This window comes from Lutra lutra, chromosome 4 (genome assembly GCF_902655055.1).
Source record: "Lutra lutra chromosome 4, mLutLut1.2, whole genome shotgun sequence".
NCBI lineage: Eukaryota > Metazoa > Chordata > Mammalia > Carnivora > Mustelidae > Lutra > Lutra lutra.
The window spans coordinates 170,073,017-170,097,028 of NC_062281.1; the positions used below are offsets into that span (position 1 = coordinate 170,073,017).

A 24,012-nucleotide genomic window follows, 5' to 3' on the forward strand; every position below is an offset into this window, starting at 1 on the left:
ACACACACACACACACCCTCACCCCAAACCTCCTTCTGCTGACCTCAGTTCATCTGAACTCTCCCAGTGCACTCGCTGTCTCTACCTCCCCTGAGGCTTTTCCTTCCCTCTCTGCAGTCCGGTTCCTTCCCACCCCAACCAGTAGTCCCTCATTGCTGGACTTCTGTGACACCTGACCCTGGGGGATCCCGGGCCTTCTAGAAATGCTCTGTGCCTTTGCCTTCTGAGTCACTGCTCTCCTAGTTTTCCACCTCACCTTCTTGCTCTGTTTTGCTGATGTCTCTTCCTTTGCATGCCCCGTGAGTGTCGGTGTTCCCTGTGTCCTGGTCCCGGTGTGGGCTTCCCCCTCTCCCTGCCCTCCTTCCCTAGGCATTGCCTAAGTGACATCAGTCATCATGTGTCACCATGGGCCCCTAATCCCTAGCCCAGAACTCTCACTTCCCTTCTGGATACATGGAAACCCCACAGGTGTGTCCAACTCAAAGCATCTGACCACCTTCCTTCTTAGGAACCTCCCCGTTGCCTAACCACAAACCTAGGTGCTGTCCTTGATACCTCCTTCCTTCCAGGCCCCTCACCCCTACATCCAAATTCTGCTTCATCCTCCTCCTTAACTCCTTTCACCTGCTTGGGTGGACCAGCAGGATTATCCCAGCGCTTCCCCTCCCCCACCACCGTGTCCCTGCCTCTGTGTTCTGCGCAGACTGCGGGAGGGGGGCGGGCTCTTTCTACAGCACAGTCCTGACCATGTCTCTGTGCTCTGCTCCTGTCTTGGGTGGATTCCCATTTCCCCGAGGGGAAGTCTAACCAGCTTCAGCACGGCCTACAAGATTGCGCGGCATCGGTCCCTGCCTGCCTCTGAACACACAGGCTCACCTCCCTTGACCCAAAGGTGCAGCCCACGACAGCTCCTCCTCTCTCTCCTTTGAGGGCTCGAGCCCTCCACCCTCAGCTGAGGTCACCATTTGCAGGAAGCAGTGGACTGCTCTTTTAGGGACCACAACTCCCGTGCTGCCCCATCCCCGAACTGACCATGCCTTCCTTAGTGGCAGGGTCTGTGTCCCCCTAGACGGTAACCCTCTGGGGCAGGGGGCCCAGACTCAGACACAGGGTGCGCGAGGATGAATGGGAACACGCGAGTGTGTGAGGTCTCAGCTCCGGACGCAGAGAGGGGGGCGCAGGTCGAAGCCGAGCGAGCGCTCTCTGCCGGGCGGGGCGCAGGCCTTGGCGGTGGCTGTGGAAAGAGGAGGGTGGAGGCCCCGCCCCGCCGTGCCCCTCCCGCCGCCTCGGCACCCCCCCACCGCCCCGCGCCGCCCGCCCACTCCGGCAGCAGCCGCGAGGGGCGGCCGGCAGAGCGACGCGGAGCCCCGCCGGTGCGGACCTCGACGACGCCCCCTGCCCGAGCCCGCGCGCCCCGGTGGCCCTCGAGGGCCGGGAGCGGCGCCCCGCGGTCGCCCCTGCAGGTAAAGGCGGGGAGGCTGGCGCGGACGCGGGGGTTGGGGGCTTCGAGGGCAGGACCCGGCCTAAGCTGCCCCTGAGACTGTCTGGGCCAGAGGGCCAGCGGCTCCAGCTGCGAGGTGGGGATGAGTTGGGGACTCAGGCCAGGGGGTCGGCGCTAGAGTGCGGGAGCCTGTCCCGTTCCCTGCTCCCCGTTTCCCCGGCCAGAGATGCCCAGGCAGAATCCCGGGTAAAGCCCTCTCCTTACTTCCTCTCCCAGAAGTGGGGGCCCCAGCCACAGACGGCTGGGTGGGATCCCCTATGATGGGGCTCTGGGTACATCACTTCACCTCTGGGAGTCTCCCTTCCCACCTGCGAAATGGGAGCGACCAAGCTTCCCCCACAGGGCTGTGGAGGAGAGAGGAGGGGTGAGGGGCCTTAGAGCCCCCTCCAGCCCCAGGCAAGGGAAGCCCCTCAGCTCCTCCCTTCCCCCTCTCCCATCTTTCTGCCATTCCTGGCCGGCTGGCGACCTTCCAGTTCCTGTTTTTCTGCTTCTGCCCCCAAGTCCCTCCTGTGCTAGGTGTTCTGGCAGTGCCCCCAAACTGGAGACTGGTTTGTCCCTACCAGAGGCTCAGCACACCCCCACAGCAGCTCAGACCTGAGACTTGCAGGGGTGAGAGGGGCTGGGGTCCGAGGGCCCTAGAACAGCCTCCCCCATGTGTCTGTTCGGGGGCTGGAGACACAGGGGCCCCGGGAGTCCCCAGGTACAGAAACATTGTTCAGCCATACGGGCTCCGGAGCTGCCAGCTGGGGAAAGGCAAACCCTCTGAGTTTGCTGGTTGTGTGTATACCTGTGTGTGAGCCTGTCAGTGTGTGCGTTTGTGGGGTGTGCGGGGGGACAGTGAGTGTCCACCAGTATGATATTAATGTGTATGTCCGTCTCTGTGTGCTTGGGTAAGACCCCCAGTGTGAGAGTACCTGCTAGGTTCCTGGTGATGCCACTGACCACCCTCCGGGGGGCCCTGGGGGCCCAGAAGGCTTCCACTGCCTGCAGTGCCTCTTGCTAAGACCTGTGCCCTGTGGCCAGGGTCCGCCCCCCCCCACCCAGTGCCCTTAGCAAGGGCAACTGCCCAGGAGCTGCCACGGGCATTCGGAATGGCTGGGGGCTAGGGGCTGGGGTGGCGGTGGGGGGTGGTCAGGCAGCCTGGGGTTTTTCTCTGGGCACGGACCCTAGCTCCCTGATCTGATGGGGGTGCCCTCAGGGAGCCCATTCTAGAGCCCAGGAGAAGGGTGGGGGTCTGGTGGGCACCAGCTATGGGGGGAGTTGGCAATCTCGGTCAGGCCGCAGATGCTTCCACCGGCCTCCTGCTAGTCTGGGGCACAGCAACAGATCCTTGGACGATCACCCCAAAACGATGAGGGCACACCACAGACATACACGTCACACACAGCTATCCTCCCTACTACTGATAGTCACACACAAACACACATGTGCACATGTTCTGAACACGCACCACCACGGATGCTAGAATGACGGGCACATGTGTGTGCACCCGCATTCACACCCAAACTCCTCCAGACGGGTGGTGGGCCCCACTGAGCCCAGCCAGACATACTCAGACAGGACAACACTCACACTCACACTCACACTCAGACACACTCACCAGGGTCTCTTTCTCCGGTTTCACTTTGTCCACCAGAGTGAAAATGAGCGTTTCCGCTCTTTGGCTCAGTGGAAGGGAAAAGAAAAAATGGAAGTAAATGTGTCTGCTCGCAAGAGGGAGGGGAAAGATACCAAACAGGGCTGTTAGCCTGACCACCCTCCATGACCTCCCCTGCTCCTGGTCTGACTCCAGACCCTCCAGTGGCAGGCATGGGGCTCTCCCTGTGGGACGCTGGGGCCTCAATGAGTGGGTCCCCCACACACACCATGAGTGTGGCTTGAGGGACTTACAGAGTTAAAGTCGAAGATCCAGAGAGGCTCAGGGCCCTCTCATGGGGTGCAGCTGTGTCCCAGGGTGCCCATCGAGGAGGAGGCACCATGCAAGCCACAGTGTGGGAGGGAGGGACTCTCCGGGAGGCAGCACCAAAGACATAACCCTGGCTGGGACAGTCAAGGAGAATGCGAGCTCTGACAGGTGCAGGTGGTAGACAGCGTGAGGGGAGGCCATTCCAGTCAGAGGGAAGAGCAGGTACAGAGGTGTGGCGGTGCAAGTTTCTCTTAGGGGACTGTAACTGTTGGCTCACACCATGGGGGGATCTGTGGGACCGAGCACTCCTTTGGGGTCAGGTTTCCAAGGACGCTGACCAGAGAAACAGTGCACCCTGGGAGTCTCTGTGGTTGCTCTGGGGACCAGGATGAAAGGGCATGTTATAGGCAAGGACCTCGCTGAGGGGCCTGGGCCGTTGGAGGGGGAAGACCCATGGGGGCTGAGGTGGATGGTTGCCATGGGGATGAGAGGAAGAACTAGATGGAAAGGAGGAGGGGGAGAGACTGGTCGGGCCTCAGTGACTGACTGGCTGTGGGGGTGAGGAGAGGGTGGGCCAGGACTTTTGCCCCGGGTGGCTATGGCCTATCTGCAGAAGAGGCAGGCGAAGGGGAGAATGTGGGTTTGGACCCAGGTGTCTGGTACGCTGAGATGGTGAGGGACTCCATGTGGAGCGTGGCCATGAGTTCAGGGACATAGCTTCTGGGAGGCCTGAGGTATGTCCAGAAGCCCGAGTGGGTGGTGAGGCCCTATGTGTGCACATGACCGCCCAGACATCATCCGGGGAAGTCGCACTCCCAGAAAGGGATTCCAGACCCACTCTGTTTTGTGGGCATTTCCAAGGAGCTGGATGTGGACAGTGGGTCTTGAATGAAGGCAGCAGAGTTAAAGAGGGGAAGAGCTGGCCTGGGCCGTCGGACAGACCTGGGTTACTTTCCATGTGACCCTGGCTAAGCGGCTTCCCAGCTCTGTGCCTCAGTTTCCCTATCTATAAAATGAGAATGCTAATACTCATCTCTGGGGTTGTAATACTTGCAGAGAGGTTAGGAGTGATCACAGGTCACAACAGTAGCACCCAGGACGTTCACCCAGACTTCTGATCAGTATTGGTTACACTTCTCTGGGTGGATCCTGGGAAGGGACGTGGGAGGACTTGGCCCTGATTCCACTGAGATTCTTGGAAAGTTTTGAATTGGGAGGTGACTGTCCCCATGCAGCCTGAATTGGTGGAGATTCTGGGCTCTTGGCGGGCAGGGGGAGTGGCAGAAGGTTCGTGCCTTGTGGGCAGGGCCATGCTGTGGGCTCCTGGGCTCGTGAGCTCATCCCATGGGTGGGTTTTGGAGACTCCCAGAGGAACCTGCCCGAGGTCACACAGCAAGTGGCCAGTGGCAGAAGTGAACCAGAGGCCGGGATCCTGGCCTCAGGCCTCCTTCCTCTCTGGGCTGCCCCAGGAGCAGGGCCCATCAGGTATCTGGGGTGGAAGGAACTTTGTCCCCTGAGGTTCTCTAACATCGCTTCTTTCTGTCCCCATGGGAGAGGGTCACAGTAAGAGTTTATTGGGCACCTACTGTGTACCTGGTCCTATGTTCACATGTCCCATTTAGTCTTTGTCACAATGCTGCAAGGCAGGAATCCGTGGCCCATTTTACAGAGGGAAAGTGGAGGCTCAGAGAGGTTAGTAATCAGGCCACGTGTCACCTTACTGAGTGCTGAGCTGGGATTCATTCCCAGCTCCATGAGGATATGTGGCTGATGTTCTTCCCACTGACCTCCCGGGTCCCTGCCCTTTCCACGACCTGATTTGGTGCAGAAAGGGATGAAAACTTAACTGCTGAGTGTCCACAGAGCCCCAGGCATTTTCACAGCCCAAGGCACTTGCTGGGGGGTGGGGAACATGAGGAGTAATGGGCATGAGAAGGTCAGGCCTGGAGAAAGCCCAGAAGAGAGGAGCCCAGGAAGGTGTTTTCCAGTATCTAAGAGCCTGCTGTGGTCCCGGTGGGCCCTACGAGGGAGGGCCACCTCTGGAAGGAAGGGGTCCAGGGTTCAGGTCTCAGTTTTACCACTGGCTGCTGTGTGACCTCAGGTGACTTCTCCGGGTCCTCATAATCCCATTTATGAGATGGGCCAGTAAAGCCGTCCTGCCTCTCCTCAGCGCCTGTGGCGGGGAGCAACGATGATATGGGGGGGGGGCATGGGTCATGTCTCCTCTCCCAGGAGGCCTACTGGGTTATGTCCATCCCTGTCCCACAGCCACAGGCCTCAGAAGCTCTCCCTGTGTCTAGCCTTCTTCCCTCCCACCGTGGCGGCTGCTGGCTGCCGTGCAGCTCTGCGTGGGCCCTTCAGGCCACGCTCCTCTGACAGGCGACCGTGGCTCAGCTCGTGGCAAACATTCTTTTCATAGTTCCGGGAGCACAGCAAATCCGGCTGCTTAGCCAGGAATGCAGAGTCCCCTCCTGCAGCGGCAGCAGGGGCTAGGCGTGGGGTGTGTGTGTGGGGGGAGCTCTTGGGGGTCAGGCAGGAGGGGTGTGGGGACCCCCACCTTCCCCCACCGCCCCCACTGTGCTTCTGCTGCAGGGAGCTGTGAGCCTGCCCTCACCTCTGCGGACTCCGTCAGTTTAGCTCCAGACGCTGGGACCATCCCCCACTAACTGGCTGGGTGAACCTGGGCAAGTGACTTCTCTCTGAGCCTCGGTTTCTTCATCTGTAAAATAGGGTTTATAATACTAACTTCACACGGCTTTTGGGAGGCACACGGTGATGATAGATATAATAACGTTCCTATACCAGCAAATACCGCTGGACCTTCACTCTATGACATTAACTCACTTAAATCTCACACATGCTCTATGAATAGGAATTGATCCCCATTTCATGGATGAAGCCGCTGAGGCACGGAGGAGCGAGGTCACAGGCTAGAAAGCGGCAGGGCTGGGAGAAGAACCCAGGCAGCTGGGCTCTCAGCCCGTCCTGATATTTCAAGCAAGACGCTCATCCTGGGCCTGCTCCGAAAATGGGGACTCCCCCGCCATGAGCCCATCTCCAGGGGAGGCCGACTGTTTGCCTCAGGGCCATCTGTACCTCAGTTTGGAAAGTTGGGATGGGGCGCAGGAGTGGGGCGCACCCTGGCCAGCTCCGTGGGAGCCCCCTACGGAGAAGCGGGGAGGGGGCGGGTACAGATGTCCCACCCACCTTGGGCCTGGGATTTAGCTGGCAGTGGGCTCCGTGCAAAGAGGAGATGTCGCCAGGGGAGGGGCTCAAGGAGGAGATTAGGAAAGGCAGCTGTGGGTGGAGGTTAAGAACAGAGTCCCATTGAAGTCGGCCGGGGCCCGGCCCCGGCACACCCACCTGCCCCAGCTTCCCATTTTGGAGGACTGAGGGGGTCTGGATCTCCTGGAGGAGGTTTCTGAGGCCCTTCCTAGTCGCTGCCTGTCGTGGTCGGAGCCTGGCCTGTCCCTGTGGCCATCCAGGTTATGGCTGCACAGGTCGGGTGGAAGAGAACCGGGGACAAGGGCCGCAGGCCTGAGGTGCCCCAGAAGCCCAGCTACACAGGCTCTTCAGCCACCTGGGAGCTGAGCGAGCCCCAGAGTTCAGATCTGGCCCCTGCGCTTTCCAGCCCCGTGACCTTGCTGAACAGATGTCACCCCTCTGGATGTCAGTGCTCCTCGTCAGAAGAATGGGGCAGCAATTCCTGTCTTACGGGGTTAGGCAGGAGTTAGAGGAAGTAGTTAGAGGAAGCTAGGAGCCTACCTCAGGCTGTGTCTGGTGCACAGGGCTTGGGATTGGGAGGCTGTTGTTACTAAGGGCTACTGTGGGGCGGGCTGGGGAGCCAGCTCTAGGCTGGGCCCAGTGTCCCCCTGATTCTGATATTCAGGCATATTCGGGCTGACGCTGGCTAACCCTTGTCATTCCCATTCACCTGGCCGTCAGAGGCGACGAGCCAAGCATGGGAGCCTAGATTCAAATTCAGTCTTTACCCCTCATGAGCTGTGGGCCCTTGAGCCCACTACTCAACCTTTCTGTCCCTTGGCTTCTCCATCCGTAAAAAGGGAAGACAAAGGACCTACTTCACTGGGTCATTGTGAGGATTCAATGAGATAATCCAGCACAGAAACCCAGAGCCCCACACATAGTGGGTACAAGATAAATGTTAGCTAAGATTAGCGAGTTCTTTTGTCCCTTTATCTTCTTTTCATTTTTCCCATCCTCTGGATATGTTTGGGAAGTTCCCATCTTCACGCCCTCGTCCATGCTGTCCTCTCAGCCTGGACATGTCACCTGTCCTTGCCACCACCCCATTTAAGGCACAGTTATCCTTTGAAGCCCAGGTCCCGCCTGAGTCCTTCCCCATTCCTTGAGCCCGGGGCTGGGGCTGGGGTTGGGGCAGTGGGCTGGAGAAGCCGGGCATGAGCTGGCCGGTGAGAACCTCGCACTCAGCCTTTGTGGGCTGGCCTGGGCCCTCAGAGAGGAGCCTCACGGCACACCTCTAGGGTCTCAAAGCTTGATGGTGGGGATGGGGGCCAGTCTTAGCCGAATCCAAAGGAAAGCCTGGGAGCTGCTGGGTTTGGCATCTGGCTGCTTGTGCAGCAAGAGACAGAGCAGGGGTGTCAGAGTTTCCATGGGAGCGGGCAGAGGCGAGCAAGCAGCTGGGGGAGAAAGTGACGTTGCGACTGGCCTCCCTGCCAGGTGGACTGGCTAGGTGTCCCCTCCCCACCCACCCAGGAGTCCCTTCTGGGTCTGGGCTCCAGCCTGGGCTCCCTTGTGTATAGCTGTGTGTGACAGGGATGAGGCATGATTGACGGAGGCAGAAATGGGGACCTGGGCATCCAGGGCTCTGCCCACCTCACCTCCCCTCTCAGCAACCTATGGCTCCCCATTGCCTTCCAAAGACATGCAGGCATGGCATTCAAGGCTCCCCACTGTGTTGCCCTTGCCTTCTGGGCCCCTGCTTGTCCTGTCAACCCCGTGGTCCTTCTGGACCTTCCCTGTATCTGCCAAGTGGCTTCCCACTGCCTGAAACTCCTTTTCTGACTTTGTCTGCCTTTCAGACTCCTACTCACCCTTCAGGATCCAGTTCCAGTGTCCCTTCCTCCGTGAAGCCCCTGGAAAAGCTCAAGGTGGAGGCAATGGTCCCCCCTTTGGGCTCCTGCAACTGGGAGATGTCAGCCATTTGTGTGACGAGCCCTTGTCCAACGCTAGTTTAGGGCGGGGCCCGGGGCTGAGCTGTTTCTGTGCCCCCAAGGCCCAGCCTTGGTCGGTTCCCCACATAGTAGGAGCTTTCTCAGGAAGCCTAGCCTGTGGAAGGGGCCCCCCAGCCCAGGGCCCGATAGGGAATAGGGACTTCTCCAGTGTGGATCCTGGTGTGGAGAAGGAGCTTCCTCAGCCCGGGCCCGGGGACAGGAGGAGCTCCACTGCCCCAGCCCAGGCACCCATGGGCTTTGCTAAGTGTGCCTAGAACAAATAAAGGAAGACCGTTCCCTCAGGCTCCCTGAGAGGAGGGGCTGAGATCGGGGCCAGTTTCCAGCAGGGGCTCCAGGTAAGAGACCTGCGGCAGGCCCCAGGGCCCGTGGGTCAGGGTCCGGAGGTTTCTGGGCTCCCAGCAGCTTCCTCACTGTCTGTCTCCCTCTTTCATCCCCAGGCCTTGGCTTTGCTGGGACCTTCGGAGGCCCCTGGGACCTGAGAGGTAAGCCGGATATGGGGGCAGGGTTCTCTGACAGCTGCCAGTGGATGAGGCCGGTGCTTGCTGCTGTCTCACTTGGCTCCCTCCTGCGGCAGCAGGAGCCCCTCCCAGGCTCAGGGCGTCTTAGCGGGCAGCCCCTCTCGCACAGGTGACCTCAGCTCCCTGTGGCCCCGGCTTTAAAACCCCAGCCCAACTCGGAAGCAGCTTTTTCTCATTTGTGAACTATTTTGCCCCAGCTCCTTGGCGGGGCCTGTGTTTGCTTGGCCTGCCCGGGTGCAGTGGCCTGGCGGCGCTCCCGCCAGGCCCCCTCCCAGCCCAGCCCGGCTCCTCCTGCCGCCGGCCGCCACCGAGCAGGGAAGCCGCGAAGGCTCTGGAATCTTGGCTGGCGCGAGGAGGCGGCGGGCGGCGGGTGGCGCTCCGGAAAAGGCTGCGAATGTGAACCAGAAGGCGAGGGATTGGCTGCCGTGAAGGCCGGGCAGGGGGTTGGGGATGGCTGGGGGCTGGCGGTGGGGGGGGGGCATTTCCATGTTCTGTCCGCTCAGAAGTTCAAGGCTTCTGCTGGGAAGTGGGCGATGTCAGCAGCTGAGGCCTGAGCCCCTTGGCAGGGAAGGACCAGTCCCCTGGCCACCTGCCTGAGGACACATACTGCTCTGAGTCCTGCCCACTGCTGGGCCTCTTCTTCTTCTGCCCCGAGCTGGCTGTTCCTTCCTCCCTGGAAGAGTTTTTGCCCCAAGATGCTTCTCCCCAGGAGAGTAGTGGGGCTTCTACCTTTTACTCTCAGAGCTGGGCAGCCGCTGGAGCCAGGGAGATGGACCTCATCCTCTGTGGAGAGGGAGATCCCGCCCAAGCCGCCTATGCCCAGAGCTGAGAAGGACTCTGGAGGAACCACAAAGAACAAAGGCCTCTGGGAAGCCATCCTGTGGGCGTGGCTGGAGGTGTGTGTGGGGGTGTCCGAGGCCTGGAGCTGGCGCACCCAGGCTGCAGACCCTATTGAGCACCTACTGTGTGCCAAGCCCCGGTCAGGGATGAGTCGGGGGGGGGGGGGCCGGGAGAGGTGCCCAGAAGGAGGAGTTGAGGGAAGGCTGCTTGGAGGAAGAAGCACATGAGCTGTCTTTTTTTTTTTTTTTTTTTTTTTTTAAGATTTTATTTATTTATTTGACAGAGAGAGATCACAAGCAGGCAGAGAGGCAGGCAGAGAGACAGGAGGAAGCAGGCTCCCTGCTGAGCAGAGAGCCCGATGCGGGACTCGATCCCAGGACTCCGAGATCATGACCTGAGCTGAAGGCAGCGGCTCAACCCACTGAGCCACCCAGGCGCCCCACATGAGCTGTCTTAAATGAGGAATAACATGTTTGCTTGGAGGAAAAAGATCGGAAGGGAACTCTGGGCAGAGAGGGCTGTGAGGCAAAGGCAGGCAGGCAAGCAGGTAGAAGGAAATACTGAACAGGCTAAGGTTTCTGGATATGAGGATACTGGGGCTCAGGGCTGCAGTGGTTCCTCCCACCCCTAAATGTGGGTGCTCTCCCCAAGGGAGAGTCCATGGCCCTTGTCCAGGCTACAGCAACCTGGCTGGTGAGGGCCTATTTTTATCTCTAGTCCATGCCTCTCTCTGTTGAGTTCCAGACCCGAAGTTCTCTGCCTCTTTGATGCGCTGCTGTTAGTCTGAAATGTTCCACCATTACTCCTCTGGGCTATAGAGCTCTGACTTCCCCTCCCAGCCTCCCGATAGCGCAGCTTCCCGGGCTGAGCCCCCTGTGTCTGGGAGTCTCACCTGCAGAGGGAAGGGATGTTGGGACTCTTAGCAGATCTGAGGCCTGGTAGGAGAGGCAGGGTGGGCAGGGAGCAGTGCCTCAGTCCTGCCATCGACCTGGAAGCTGAGGTGGCCCCCAGACAGCCCTGCCCCCACCTGGCTCCCCCCTCCACCCCCCCAAGTCCCAGATTCCAGGTGGTTCTTTGGTTTTAGAGCAATCCTCGTGCCTGTGCTTTGAGACGTGAGAGGTTCCGAGTCTCCAATTGATCCTGAAGGACAGAGAGCTCAGCTCACGGGCGCTGTAGGCGCTGGACTCCACAAGTCTCACCCAGCGAGGTCTGACACAGAACTGACGTCAGCATGAGCATTAGGGCCATAACCGCTGGCCTGCCAGAGGGTCCCATCAAGTGACCCACGGCTAGAGACTTACAGAGGCTGGAACTCAGACGGGGATCAAGGTTCAAGGACATAGGAGAGGAGAGGGACAAAAGGGGTCCCAGAGATGGGCAGAAATAGGACAGTGACACAGAGATGGGATGAGAGAGACACTCGGGAGATGCCTGAGAGGCACAGGCAGGTGAGGCTCTGGGTTTAGTGACACCGAGACACAGAGGAAGGGGCACAGATGGGCGCGGCACACACCCACATGGCGCCTATAGCAAGCTGCTCCCCGCCCCTTCTAACTCAATGTGTGACCCAGTCGTGATCTCAGGGTTTTGCCAAGCTCACCATCAACCTCTGCCCGCTCCACCTCCTCCATTTTAATTGATCCACATCCTACTGGGTCTGAAGTATGCCTCCTCCTCCACGAAGCCACTCCAATTGCAGAATAGTGTGGAACTTATCAAGTCGGTACTAGGGAGCCACTGGAGAATCCAGAGCAGGGGAGGGCCATGGGCAGAACTGTGTCAAAGTGTGGTCCACACACAGGCAGCATCACCTCACCTAGGAGCTTGTTAGAAATGCAGATGTTGGGCCCTACCCCAAACCCACTGAATCAGGATCCCTGGGCATGGGGCCCAGGAACCTGTGTTTTATCTGACACACACTGAAGTTTAAGAAGTGTGGTCGGAGTATCTATAGAAAAACAGAAGCTGAGTGAGGATGGCGGGGGGAGGCTGCTATGATCATGCAGGCGAGGATTTGGCGACTTAATATAACAAACCTTTACTAACTGGCCAGAATTTTCCTGCGCTGTGTGTTGGGAGAGTATAAGGTCTGTATTATGGCAGACATTATGGGGAGAGAGAGGAAGGAATAGAAGTGAGAGAGGTAGAGGAGGGCCTACAGGATTGGATTGGGTGTGTAAAGGAACAGAGCTGTCAGGTACAGTTGTACAGGTTGGTTACTGTACAAGGGCACCCAGGAAAGGCAAGGCAATGAGAGTACCCGAATCTGCTGGAAGGAGGGGTACCCCTTTCTAATTGCGCTAAGGCACTGTACAGGCTAGAGAGATTCCTCACTGCCCTGTAAGGAAGGAAGGGTCAGAAGTGATGTCCAGATATCTGGCCTGGTCACTTGGGAGTGAGAAAGAGCAAGTAATGGGGAGAAGATAATGACCACAGTTCAGGCAGAGGTGTCTAACGGCCAGCCAGGTGAAAATGTTCAGCTCCCAGTTGAACATTAGAGTCGGGCTCAGGGCGAGGTCATACCTGGAGACAGATGTGGGAACCCTCAATGGTGGGATTGGGACTGTAAGCCTGGCAAGAGCTGGAAACTGTAGAAGAAACATCCAGAGACAAGGGGTGAGGCCTGAGCAAGCTCCCTGGGGCAAGCCTGGGTCTGCAGAGTGGGCAGGGGAAGGGAGTGGAGAATCTGAGGAGGAGTCTTTCCAGGAAGGAGGAAAGCAGGCCCCCAGGCAGGATTCTGCACTGTGGGGGGCAGGGAGCGGGGGGGGGGGCGGTGAGGTTTAGAGACAGTCCTTGTCTGTGAAGGAACTTGGCTGAGAAGGCTGGGGAGAGATGAGGGTGGCTGGCGTCAGGGGTCAGTTGGGCCTGTGTGGACAGGTGATGGAGAGGCTGGAGATGGGGTGGGAGTGGGGGTCATAGGCAGACAGTGGGAGGCCCTGGGGAAGGGGTGTGGAGGTGGCTGGACCTTGAGTAGGCACGCACCCTTTTCATCTGAGACTCAGTAGAGGAGGACAAGAGGGACGCCTGGGTGGCTCAGTCAATTGAGCCTCTGCCTTCAGCTCAGGTCATGATCCCAGTTGGGCTCGCTGCTCAGTGGGAAGCCTGCTTCTACCTCTTCCTTTGCCTCCCACTCTCCTTGCTTATGCACTCTCTCCTTGCTTGTGTGCTCTCTCTCTCTCTCTGTGTGTTTGTCAAATGAATAAATAAAATATAAAGAAGAAAACAAAAAGGAGGACAGGAAAGAGCTCCTCAATTCCCACAAGCTAGGGAGGAGGTGGGGGAGGAGGGCCTGGGGAGCTGCCTGCTGGGCAAGGGGGGCGGGCATCACGCCCAGTGGGTGAGGAGGGCAGCTCCTCTGCTCCTGTGCGAGACCCATGAGTGTACCCTAGTCCTGAGCCAGCCGTGGGACCCCCGGTCCGTCCCACTTCTGGAGCCGTCAGAGGAAAGGCCTGGAAGAGCAGAAAATTGACTCTGGAACTTTCATAAGGCCCTGGCCTTTGGCAGCAAGTCAGCTGAGTTCTTTAAGAGTTGGAGAAGCTGTTGGTTTGCAGCAAGAGAAACTGAAGTGAGACCGAAGGGAGAACCTTCTGGCCTTCAGGGTAACAGGACAGAGTGGCACACCTGGAGGGGACAATGGCTTCGATCACCTCAGGGAATGCTTTCACACGTGAGGACACAGAGGTTCAGAGAGGTTAAGTCGCTTGTCCAAATCACACAGCTCATACGCAGCTGTGCTGGAACAGGAGTCCAGGGGCTGCCGGCAGCTAGGAAGGTTTTTGGGGTCCCCAGGGCCGGACCCCCGAGAGAGAGAGCCTGAGCAAGAATGCTGCTCACCTGTTGAGGTGGCAGGGACAAGGCTGGAGAGAGAGACAGAGACCGGGAGAAATGAGTCAGGGCCAGAGACCCAGGGAGACAACAGAGAAGGAGGCTGGGCTGGTGGGGAGACCAGAGGCACCAGAGAGCAAGCGGGGCCCGCGATCCCGATCCCGCAGAAATGTCTCCACAACAGGAAGTGTCTCATAACATACCTGTGGTTTGGCGGCCCCGGGGCTGCTGTGGCTCCCCACGTTCCCCCAGCCTGGCTGCGATGTGCAGGGCTGTGCAGGACTGCGTTCTGTCCACCCCGCAGCCCAGGAAGGGGGCCACCAGGGCCACACTGGCTACCCCCTGCATGGTCCCCGGGAGCCTTCTCCCTCACCCCACCCCCCATTCCATCTGGACCTCTGGTAGGTCGTCTGTGAAACGGTGGACGGGGAGCAGGCAGGCCTCTATACATTCCGTCGGATGGGGGGCTCTGTTGGTCACCCCTGGGACAGGACCCCCGGAGAGCCAGCGCGGACAGAGAGGGGTCACTGTTAGCTGATGGCTCTGCCCCTCCCTCCACCCCCATTCAGGAGGAGAGGGGTCTCTATTGGTGGCACTTCTTGCTGCCGGCGCCCCGTCCTCCCCCTACCCCGAATGGGTCTGAAAGACCCTGGAGCTCTCTGTGCTCCCAGCCAGCTTCCTTGGCCGCCCCAGGAGGAGGCCCAGGCTGCCACAAAACGCTGACTTGGACAAAACGCTGTTTTAACGGGGATTTGTTGAAAAGGGGGAAATCCCCACTAAGGACTTGCAGCTGTGCAAACACCTCGGCTCCCCGGCCGCCGCCACTGCTCCATCCCCTGAATCAGCGTCTCCTTCCGCAGCCCACCTCATGCCCCTGCCAGCCGGGCCTCCTCCCAGCTGCCCAGGCTCCTGCCTTCCCTGCCTCAGAGCTCACCAGAGAGGGTGATGGCTTGCCCAAGGTTGCACAGCAGAGCCGGCCTGGAGCCCTGACACTGCTTGGCCACCGCTGCTGGAGGGGAGAACAAGGAGCAAGCAAATGAATTGTTCTTTTCTCTCCACTTTTCCCTCCTGCGCAGGCTGCTCTTAGCTCAAGTTCTTTGTTCAAGTTCAAGGCCATGTGAGTGTGCCCTCACCTCTTTCCGTTCTAGCTCACCTGTGTCCTCCTGGCCCAGGGTGAGGGGGGCTCCCAGGGCGATGACACGTATCTGCACGAAGAAAAGGAGCAAGGAAGTTATCGGTGTGGTCTTTAAACTTCCAGTGACCTGAGTGCATCCAACTTCTGTCAAGTGTCACTGTGTGCCAGCCAAGTCCTGTCCCTCTCTGGGACAGAGAGGGACACAGCCAAAGAGGGCTACAGAACTGTGACGGGGCTTACAGGCCTGGGTGGGGACCAGGACAAGTGCCTGACAGGCTTCCTGGGGATAAGTGCAAGGTAAGTCAGAATCTGGAGGCCAATGTCCAGAAGGCACAGAGCTTCAGGGAGCTGGGGGCAAGGTAGGCCAGTGGAGAGGAGGCAGGGGATTCGGAGCACCCAGGCACCCTCGGCTTTGAGGGTGGCTGGGTTGGGGGCAGTGTGTCCCACGAGGCTGCCACGACGGGCCGTTCCAGGGACATGGTCCCTCTCGGCAGCCCCGTGAACAGGCTCAGCACACTCCTCCAGGCCATGGGCTTGCTCAGCTCCCTAGCCTTCCCTCCAGGAGCTGGAGTGATGTTCTTTCCTCAAACCCGCAGGCAGGCAGCCTGGAGCCTGTCTGTCTGTCTGTCTGTCTGTCTTAGCTGCTGCCCTGTCCTGGCTGCCTCCGCCCAGCAGTTCTCACGGACCTCTGCTCAAATGTGGTTGCCTGCTCTCCCCCTCAGGCACATCGCTGTACCTCCCTGAACATCGGGCTCTTCATCTGCAGAAAGAGAAGTGGGGTGTGGGGGGGGTCCTCCTTCCCAGGGGCCTTGTGGGAATGGAAGCATTTACTGAACAAAGCACTAGGCTGGTGCCTGACCAGAGGCCCTGGAGCGGTGAGTGGGAGCTGCCATCCTCCTGCAGCCCCTGTTCCCTGCAGAGGGGACATCTGCTCCGGGTCCTGCAGCCGTCCTGTCACCCTCAGCCGAGACAGCACAGCTCACGAGGCACAGGGGTTGAGGCAGGCATGCTTGCCAGAGCCTGGCATGGCCAAGGAGGTTGGAAGGTAGGGAGCCTGCTAGGGGCGGGGGCTTGCCTGGGCTCCTGGCTGGACTTGGGGCTCTTGCCTTGGTGTCCTGCCTGCCTGTGCTCCCCCACAGTCCTCTGCCTTAAGCCCCCTTCCAGCTGAGCCTGATCTGCCCTCTCTCGCCCCTCACTGGCCTCAGCTCCGTATGGGAAGAGGGTCAGGGCTCCCAGAGCCAGGGCTGTCCTGAGCCCACGGGTGGCAGTGCCATGACCTTGGCCTGTGGCTTACCCAGGCCAGAACTGCCCTCTCACCTCTCCGTTTTCTGCTGCAAGCTCCGCCCCCTCTGCCTGCTCCCCCACCCTCCCTGCCTACCCGCCAGGCAGAACATTCTGGCTGTGTATACAGGTGAGCACCCCCACTCCAGTCCTCCCTCCCCAATCCTGCCCAGCGCAGATGGCCAGTACAGGAAGACCCTCACCCTTCTCCAGAGAGGTGGGACCATGTGGTGTGGTTAGGGGCTCGGACCGTGTGTGTCAGTCACGGCGCAGACGGAACAGGGTGCCTGTGAGGGCGGTGTCCCAGGCAAGGTTCGCACTGCTTGAGCTGCCGTTTCCACATCTACAAAACGGGGGTAAGAACAGTGTGAGCCTCGGGCAAGTGGGAGGACTCGGTGAGGTAGAGCCTGCAGAGCCCTGGGCTGGAGACCCCCGCAGGTGGTGGACGTTCCTGTTTTGGGGGCTCCGGGGGAGCTTAAGGGACATTTGCCTGCCGAAGGTCACAAGACAGGTTGATGGCAGAGCTGGGCTGGAGGCTTCACTGGCCTTCTCTGGAGCCCTGCATTCATTCTTTCGGAGCTCAGTGTGATACCGAGCTGGGAGGAACGTTAACCGCACCTCAGGACCTAGCGCAGGCCCGGGGAAGGCCTTGCTCCCCACATGCATCCCCGGGTACAGGGGTACACAACCCACTCGCAGACCCTCCTGCATTCGGGCGCCGGAGTGGCGAGCCCCCTGGGGGGGAGCCGGAGCAGGGAGGCAGGGGCCGTGGGACTTTCCTTGGATGTTCCAAGTGCTCCGGAGTCTTTCCTTCCAATATGGAGGGGCACCTGGTAGTGTCTCCGACCGTCGAGGCCACCCCAAGAAGCAGGATGTTAGTACAGCTTTTCAAAAAGGACAGCTCCTTTGGTTAAGTTGGGCAGCTCAGTTGGTTAAGCGTCTGCCTTCGACTCCGGTCGTGGTCCCAGGGTCCTGGGATGGAGGCCTGCTTGGCAGGGAGTCTGCTTCTCCCTCTCCCTCCACCCCTCCACACTGCTCGTGCTCGCTCGCTCTCTCTCTCTTTCTCTCGCTCTCTCTCAAAGAAATAAATGACATCTTCGTTGAGATACAATTCACATATCATACACTTGGCCCATTAGAGTGTCCGATTCAATAATTTTTTAAAATGTATTTTAAGATGTTGGCAGCTGTTATCACAGTCAATTTGCGAACATTTTCATCACCTCGGACGGAAACCCTGCCCGCTTTGTGAGCGATTGCTTCTCCCTCCCCACCAGCCTAGGCAGCCACTAGTCCACTTTCTGTCTCTTTACATTTACCTCTTCGGGACACATCGCAGAAATGGAATCATGTATGATATGATTGTAACCGGTTGCTTCACTCAGCATGATGGTTTCAAGATTTCCCTGGGTCCCAGCACAAAGCGGCACGTCACTGCTCTGCGTGGCTGAATCCTGTCCCACGGGGTAGCTCGGCCGCGGTCTGTCCGTTCAGCCGAGGATGCGCATCTGTGTTTTGAGGACATCGTATCCCTTGAGGAAACAGGTTCCCAGAGTGGAAGGCTCAGGCTGCGTGTCCACCTCTAGTCTTCCCCACCCAGGCCTTGTTCTCGGTGCTGAGCTCCAGGCTGTGACAGGGCTAGGCAGGGACACAAAGGGGTGAGGGGTCAGCTTTCGAGAGGAGAAGGTGACAGGTCCCAGCGCCCTGAAGGGTGAGTAGGAAATTGAAAGAACATCAAGGGTAGAGAAACAGCAGGGGCAAAAGCCCAGAAGTGTCAGGCTGCCTGGTGTCGGGGGCAAAGATATGCGGAGTGGAGAGGCAGAGAAGGAGGTGGTGGGTGATAGGGTTGGAGACAGGCACAGACTAGATTTTAGTCTTTACCCTTGAATCCCTACTAGGCACCACAGCCTTGATCTTGAAGGCAGAGGGGAGCCGGAGGAGGACTCATCAATGTAATGTGAAGTCAGGCAGACCTCAGGGAGGCCCCAGTTCTGCTGCCCTTTGGTTTAGTTTTGTCATCTGGAAAATGGGGATGACAGAAATAATAACTTGTTCAAGGCCTGAGAGCTTTAAGGGAGTTCCTGTCTCTGGCGAACTCAGCCCGCCACCCGCAGAAAGCAGGCCCAGCACATGGTAGTGGGTCTTGTCATCAAGGGTCTCAGCAGGGGTGCGCCAGGGTCAGATGCATGCTCTGCAGGGGGGTCTGGCTGCCAAGCCGCTGGCACGGGGGCGGCTGTCGTCCAGGGGAGAGGGTCCCGGGGGACGTGCGTGTGGATGGAGAGCCCCGGGTGGGCTTGCGGGAGCTTCAGGGTGACTCCCGCGGACTCGGACACGGCGGGCGTTGCTCGTGTACAGCACCTCCATTCGGATCTTTTGGGGAGTCCCTGGGCCTGGTGCGAAGCCACCCGGGGGCTGGTTTGACGGCTCCTCTCGGTTCCTCCCTGCAGCACGCCCGCGGACGCCATGCGGGGGGCTCTGCCGCCCCTGTCTTCGCTGCTGCTGCTGCTGCTGGGGTGCGGGCCGAGGGCAGCCACCGGAGGCGGGGCCGGCGGGGCCGCGGGCTACGCGCCGGTGAAGTACGTGCAGCCCATGCACAAAGGACCTGTGGGGCCGCCCTTCCGCGAGGGCAAGGGCCAGTACCTGGGTGAGCGCCTCCCCGCCCCGCAGGGCCTCGGACAGCTCCTGACCCCACACCTCCCTGCCTCCTGACCCCCCACCAGCCCCTCCCTGGCTCCCAGTCACAGCCTCTCCATCCCCACCTGAGATCTACACCCCCTTCCCTTTTCCTCCTGACGCTGGTCCGGAGCCTCTGACCTCCGAGCGGCCGGAAGTGGGGCGCGCCCCGCTGGCAGAGGTGGTCTTTGGCGGGGGTGGGGAGGGGGCGGGACGGAAGCCGGCGGGGTGGGGGGCAGTGGGGCGGGCTCCAAGGAGGGCTGCTGGCGCCACCTGGCGGCCATTCCACCCCCCAGGTCGGGCAGGGATGGGAATCCCTCCAAGCTCTTGGGGAAGGCCCCGCCTGGGTATGTCGGGTGCTAGGAGCCCCCAAGAGGGCCGTCGGACCTAAACCCCTAAACCCCATCTTCCATGAGTGCTCGTAGGGGGAGATGGAGTGTGGCCTTTATGAGGAGATGTAGTGTGGCCTTTATGAGGAGATGTAGTGTTGCCCCATGGGGGCGTGGGTAGATGCGACCCACGTCTCCACGGGGGGGGGGGGGGGGGGGGGCCCTGATGGCCCTTCTCTCTCTCTCTCCCCCTCAGAAATGCCTCTACCGCTGCTGCCAATGGACCTGAAAGGCGAGCCTGGGCCACCTGGGAAGCCCGGGCCTCGGGGGCCCCCTGGCCCTCCTGGCTTCCCAGGAAAACCAGGCACCGGAAAGCCAGGACTCCATGGGCAGCCTGGCCCCGCCGGCCCCCCTGGCTTCTCCCGGATGGGCAAGGCTGGTCCCCCAGGGCTCCCAGGCAAGGCTGGGCCACCAGGACAGCCAGGGCTTCAGGGCGAGCCAGGGATACGAGGGGACCAGGGTCTTCGGGGGCCCCCAGGACCTCCTGGCCTCCCTGGGCCCTCAGGCATTGCTGTCCCTGGGAAGCCAGGCCCCCAAGGGGTGCCAGGGCCCCCAGGATTCGGAGGGGAGCCAGGGCCCCAGGGGGAGCCAGGGCCCCCAGGTGATCGAGGTCTCAAGGGGGATAATGGAGTGGGTCAGCCAGGGCTACCTGGGGCCCCAGGGCAGGGGGGTGCCCCTGGACCCCCTGGCCTCCCTGGTCCAGCTGGCTTGGGCAAACCAGGTTTGGATGGGCTTCCTGGGGCCCCTGGAGATAAGGGTGAGTCAGGGCCTCCAGGAGTACCAGGACCCAGGGGGGAGCCAGGGGCTCTGGGCCCAAAAGGGCCTCCCGGGGTGGATGGTGTGGGGGTCCCAGGGGCAGCAGGGCTGCCAGGGCCACAGGGCCCAGCAGGGGCCAAAGGGGAGCCAGGAATCCGGGGGCCCCCTGGTCTGATAGGCCCCACTGGCTATGGGGTGCCAGGACTGCCAGGCCCCAAGGGGGACAGGGGCCCAGCTGGGGTCCCAGGCCACTTGGGGGACAGAGGTGAGCCAGGTGAGGATGGGGAACCAGGGGAGCAAGGCCCACAGGGCCTTGGGGGGCCCCCAGGACTTCCAGGATCTGCAGGACTCCCTGGCAGACGTGGGCCCCCTGGGCCCAAAGGGGATACAGGGCCTGGAGGACCCCCAGGAGTGCCTGGGATTCGGGGTGACCAGGGACCTAATGGCCTGGCTGGGAAACCTGGGCCCCCAGGAGAGAGGGGACTTCCTGGGACCCATGGGCCCCCTGGACCATCTGGGCCCAAAGGTGAGCCAGGTTTCACTGGCCGCCCTGGGGGACCAGGGGTGGCAGGAGCCCTGGGACAGAAGGGTGATTTGGGGCTCCCTGGGCAGCCAGGCCTGAGGGGCCCCTCAGGAATCCCAGGGCTCCAGGGCCCAGCTGGTCCTATCGGGCCCCAAGGACTGCCAGGCCTGAAGGGTGAACCTGGCTTGCCAGGGCCCCCAGGCGAGGGGAAAGTGGGGGAACCGGGAGTGACTGGGCCTACAGGGCCCCCTGGGGTCCCTGGTTCCCCAGGACTCACTGGCCCTCCCGGGCCTCCTGGGCCTCCCGGTCCCCCTGGTGCCCCAGGGGCTTTTGATGAGACTGGCATCGCTGGACTGCACCTGCCCAACGGAGGCGTGGAGGGTGCTGTGCTGGGCAAGGGGGGCAAGCCACAGTTCGGACTGGGAGAGCTGTCAGCCCACGCCATGCCCGCCTTCACCGCCGTACTCACCTCACCCTTCCCTGCCTCGGGCATGCCTGTCAAGTTTGACCGGACTCTCTACAACGGCCACAGTGGCTACAACCCAGCCACCGGCATCTTCACCTGCCCTGTGGGCGGGGTCTACTACTTTGCTTACCATGTGCACGTCAAGGGCACCAATGTGTGGGTGGCCCTGTACAAGAACAACGTGCCAGCCACATACACCTACGACGAGTACAAGAAGGGCTACCTGGACCAGGCATCTGGCGGGGCTGTGCTCCAGCTGCGGCCCAACGACCAGGTCTGGGTGCAGATGCCGTCGGACCAGGCCAACGGCCTCTACTCCACTGAGTATATCCACTCCTCCTTTTCAGGGTTCTTGCTCTGCCCCACATAACACCACGGGGGCCTTGACTCGTTGGCCTCCTCCTCTTTAGTGGTAGAGAGACCTTCTCAGTTACAAGAACCTCCATTTAAAGAAAAAACCAAAAGCTGAACAGATGCGGAAGCAGAGGCGGCCGTGGCCTTGGCCCGAGGAGACTGGTTTGGTTTCTCCCTCCACGCAGGCTGAGGTGTTTTCTGGAAGAGGCTGGCCTGAGTTCCTCACCCCCAAGTGTCTGTGCAGTGTGGCGGTTGTGCCCCCGCTGTAGGCAGGCCCCCCAGGACACTCAGCCCCACTGTAGGAGCCCCCTGCCCTCTCAGGAGTTCTGGGCTCTGCTGGGTGGGGAAGGATGCTGCTTCTCTGGGTCAGAGGATTGAGGGGACCGAGTTCCCCATTCCATTCCCCCAGGGAGACACAGGCCCAAGCCCTGCCCTTCCTGCTGGCCCCCAGACGGCACCTCGGATCTCAGCTGGGGCTCTTCCAGCTCCCCTGGGACTTCCAGCAGCGGATGGTGGGTCCCATGAAGAGTTTTTGCTTCCGGGGGAAAGCAAAGGGTGGGGGGCATCGAGGTGGCTAGAGTGGACACCTTGCCAGGACTGCACCCCCAGCGTGATGCTGTGGCAACAGGCCTGTCCATGGCAGGTGCAGGAGCTCGGCCCCTTCTCTGCAGGGTCCTGGAAAGGGCCAACCCCGTTTCTGCTCCAGCTGCAGCCACAGGAGCGGTGGTTTGTGACGGGAGGAGCATGGACCTGGGGCCCGATGGCAGCCCTTCACGTCCGCCTCCATCTCCCAGGCTGCTCCCACCGACTGGCTCTACTCAGCAGAAGAGCAGTCGCGCAAGCCCTTGGGGACTGACTGCCGAAGCAGGGATGGGGCAGGACCGATCAGCAGCGAACTCAAGTACTCTCCCTCTCCTTTCACCTGCTGGGGGAGGGCTGATTTTTTCATACAAAGTTGTAAGGTATCCTGCCCCCACCCCAACCCAAGTGTCCCCAAGGCAGAGAGCCTCTTTTTTGGCCCTCAGAACAAGGTACACACAAGCTTGAGGATGAAGAAGGCTCCCCCCTGCTTCTCCTTAACAAGAACCATATGGTGGGTATGTGTATCTACTAGAGGGGTTAATCTGAGGGGGCTTCCTCTCCTTCTCCCCTCTGGTTCCAATTTCCTGTTCTAAGCAGGATTAGGGCCCAGAAGGCTGAGACTCTGAGGAAAAGGGTGCCAACTGTCCCGTTTGGAATGAGTTGATTCTAGATGTTTCTGCTGTTTTCCCCAAGCAGAGCACCCCCTGCAGGAAACGGGCAGGATCCCTCTCCTATCTCCTAGTTCAAGCTCAGTGGATAAAGCTGAGATTAATGCTGGGGCAAAGATGGCCAATTTCTGGGGGCAGGGGGTGGGGCTCGGGGCCTCTCCCTCAGCCTGCCCTAAGCCAACCCACTTCTCTGTACCAAGTGTGAACTGGGGTCACGCAGTGTGGTCTTCCACTGCTCCGATTCTGGCCGGCACCAGACTGTCCATGTTGGACACAGCATTGGCCGAATTTTGGCTCGCTGAGCTCTGGGCCCCTGGGCCGGCCTCCTCCCAACCCACTTCTCCCAACAAAGCAGGCCCCTTGACTGTTCGCTTTGTCTTTCAAAAGTGAAACCCAAAGCTGTGCGAGGGACACCTGAACAGCTTTTGGCTGGGCCTCACAGTGGATTGCTTGATCCCGGATACCCAAGAGAACTAAGGAGTCACACCAAGCCTGGTGGGGTCCTTTGCTCAGCCTCCTTCCTGGGCCAAAGCCGCCACCATCTGACCGGCTAGGGAGGGGTTCCAATGGGTGGAAATTCATTACCTCTGAGGGGGAGCCCAGGGGACTAAGGTCGTCACTGGGGGAGCCAGAAAAAGAGCTGTTTCACAGAACTTAGCTCCTGCTAAATGTCATTCCAGAAGCCTTTGGGGGAGGGGTGGCTGGTGTTTCCAAAATGTCTATGGGATTTTAGTTCCAGGTGTCCACTTGACTAGCTTTGATAAACGATGCCAAGTTTTAACTATGAAAACTATGGTACTTTGGTGCATTTTTATATTCTGATTCCTAGGTTGTTGTTTTTTTAAGATTAAGGTTTGAATGTTTTCATTAGTAATTTCATTTCTAACCTGGTATAGGAAGCTTAGTCCTCTACATACCTATTATGTGCCCTGTGTCAGAGATTTGGGAAAAATGCACTTGGGAATCAAAAAAGGGGGTGGGGCTTCTTTTTGAAGAGAAACAGCAGTATTGACTGTCTGTACTGACACAACCCCAATAAAGCCTGTTGTATGAACAGCGCCATGCGGGCCTGGAGCGGTGCAGGGGGTCTCAAGCCTCTGGGGCTCTTGCTCTGCGCCTTCTCTCAAGGAGCATGTGTTGCTCCGCAGGCCCCCCAGCCGGGCTACTGTCGCCATGTCAGAAAATGCTCCGTGATCCTAGGCTGCCAAGCCTCTGCACCACGGAAATGCCAAGAGGCATTTTAAGCAATCAAAGCAAGCCAGTGATTGGAGCTGGGGGAGATGCTCCGAGCTTCCCTGGAACATTCCTGCGAGCTCTCGGGGTAGTGGAGCATGACAGCTGGCTCAGGGTCCCAGGGACCAAGTTTCAACATTTGATAG

General features: G+C 59.9%; 1 protein-coding gene across 3 annotated transcripts; it reads left to right on the forward strand.

The window, feature by feature from the left end:
- Window positions 1-1,364: 1,364 nt before the first annotated feature.
- Window positions 1,365-23,665, forward strand: COL8A2 (collagen type VIII alpha 2 chain). 3 transcript variants are annotated; one of them, XR_007126587.1, is made up of 5 exons: window positions 1,366-1,463; window positions 9,061-9,105; window positions 18,670-18,866; window positions 19,481-21,895; window positions 22,055-23,665. XR_007126587.1 is itself a non-coding variant. In XM_047725589.1 (4 exons), exons 3-4 carry the CDS (start codon window positions 18,686-18,688, stop codon window positions 21,397-21,399), a joined length of 2,100 nt encoding a protein of 699 aa, XP_047581545.1. In that variant the 5' UTR covers window positions 1,366-1,463; window positions 9,061-9,105; window positions 18,670-18,685; the 3' UTR covers window positions 21,400-23,665. The 3 variants fall into 3 exon arrangements, 2 of the variants coding, with proteins under 2 accessions (XP_047581546.1, XP_047581545.1); XM_047725589.1 differs by having other exon boundaries at window positions 19,481-23,665; XM_047725590.1 differs by lacking the exon at window positions 9,061-9,105 and having other exon boundaries at window positions 1,365-1,463; window positions 19,481-23,665.
- Window positions 23,666-24,012: the final 347 nt, after the last annotated feature.

Coding starts and splice junctions, on each gene's coding strand:
- COL8A2 (XM_047725590.1), top strand. CDS start 18,686: ATGCGGGGGGCTCTGCCGCCCCTGTCTTCGCTGCTGCTGCTGCTGCTG. Junction 18,867..19,480: donor GGGCAAGGGCCAGTACCTGG/GTGAGCGCCTCC, acceptor TCTCCCCCTCAG/AAATGCCTCTACCGCTGCTG.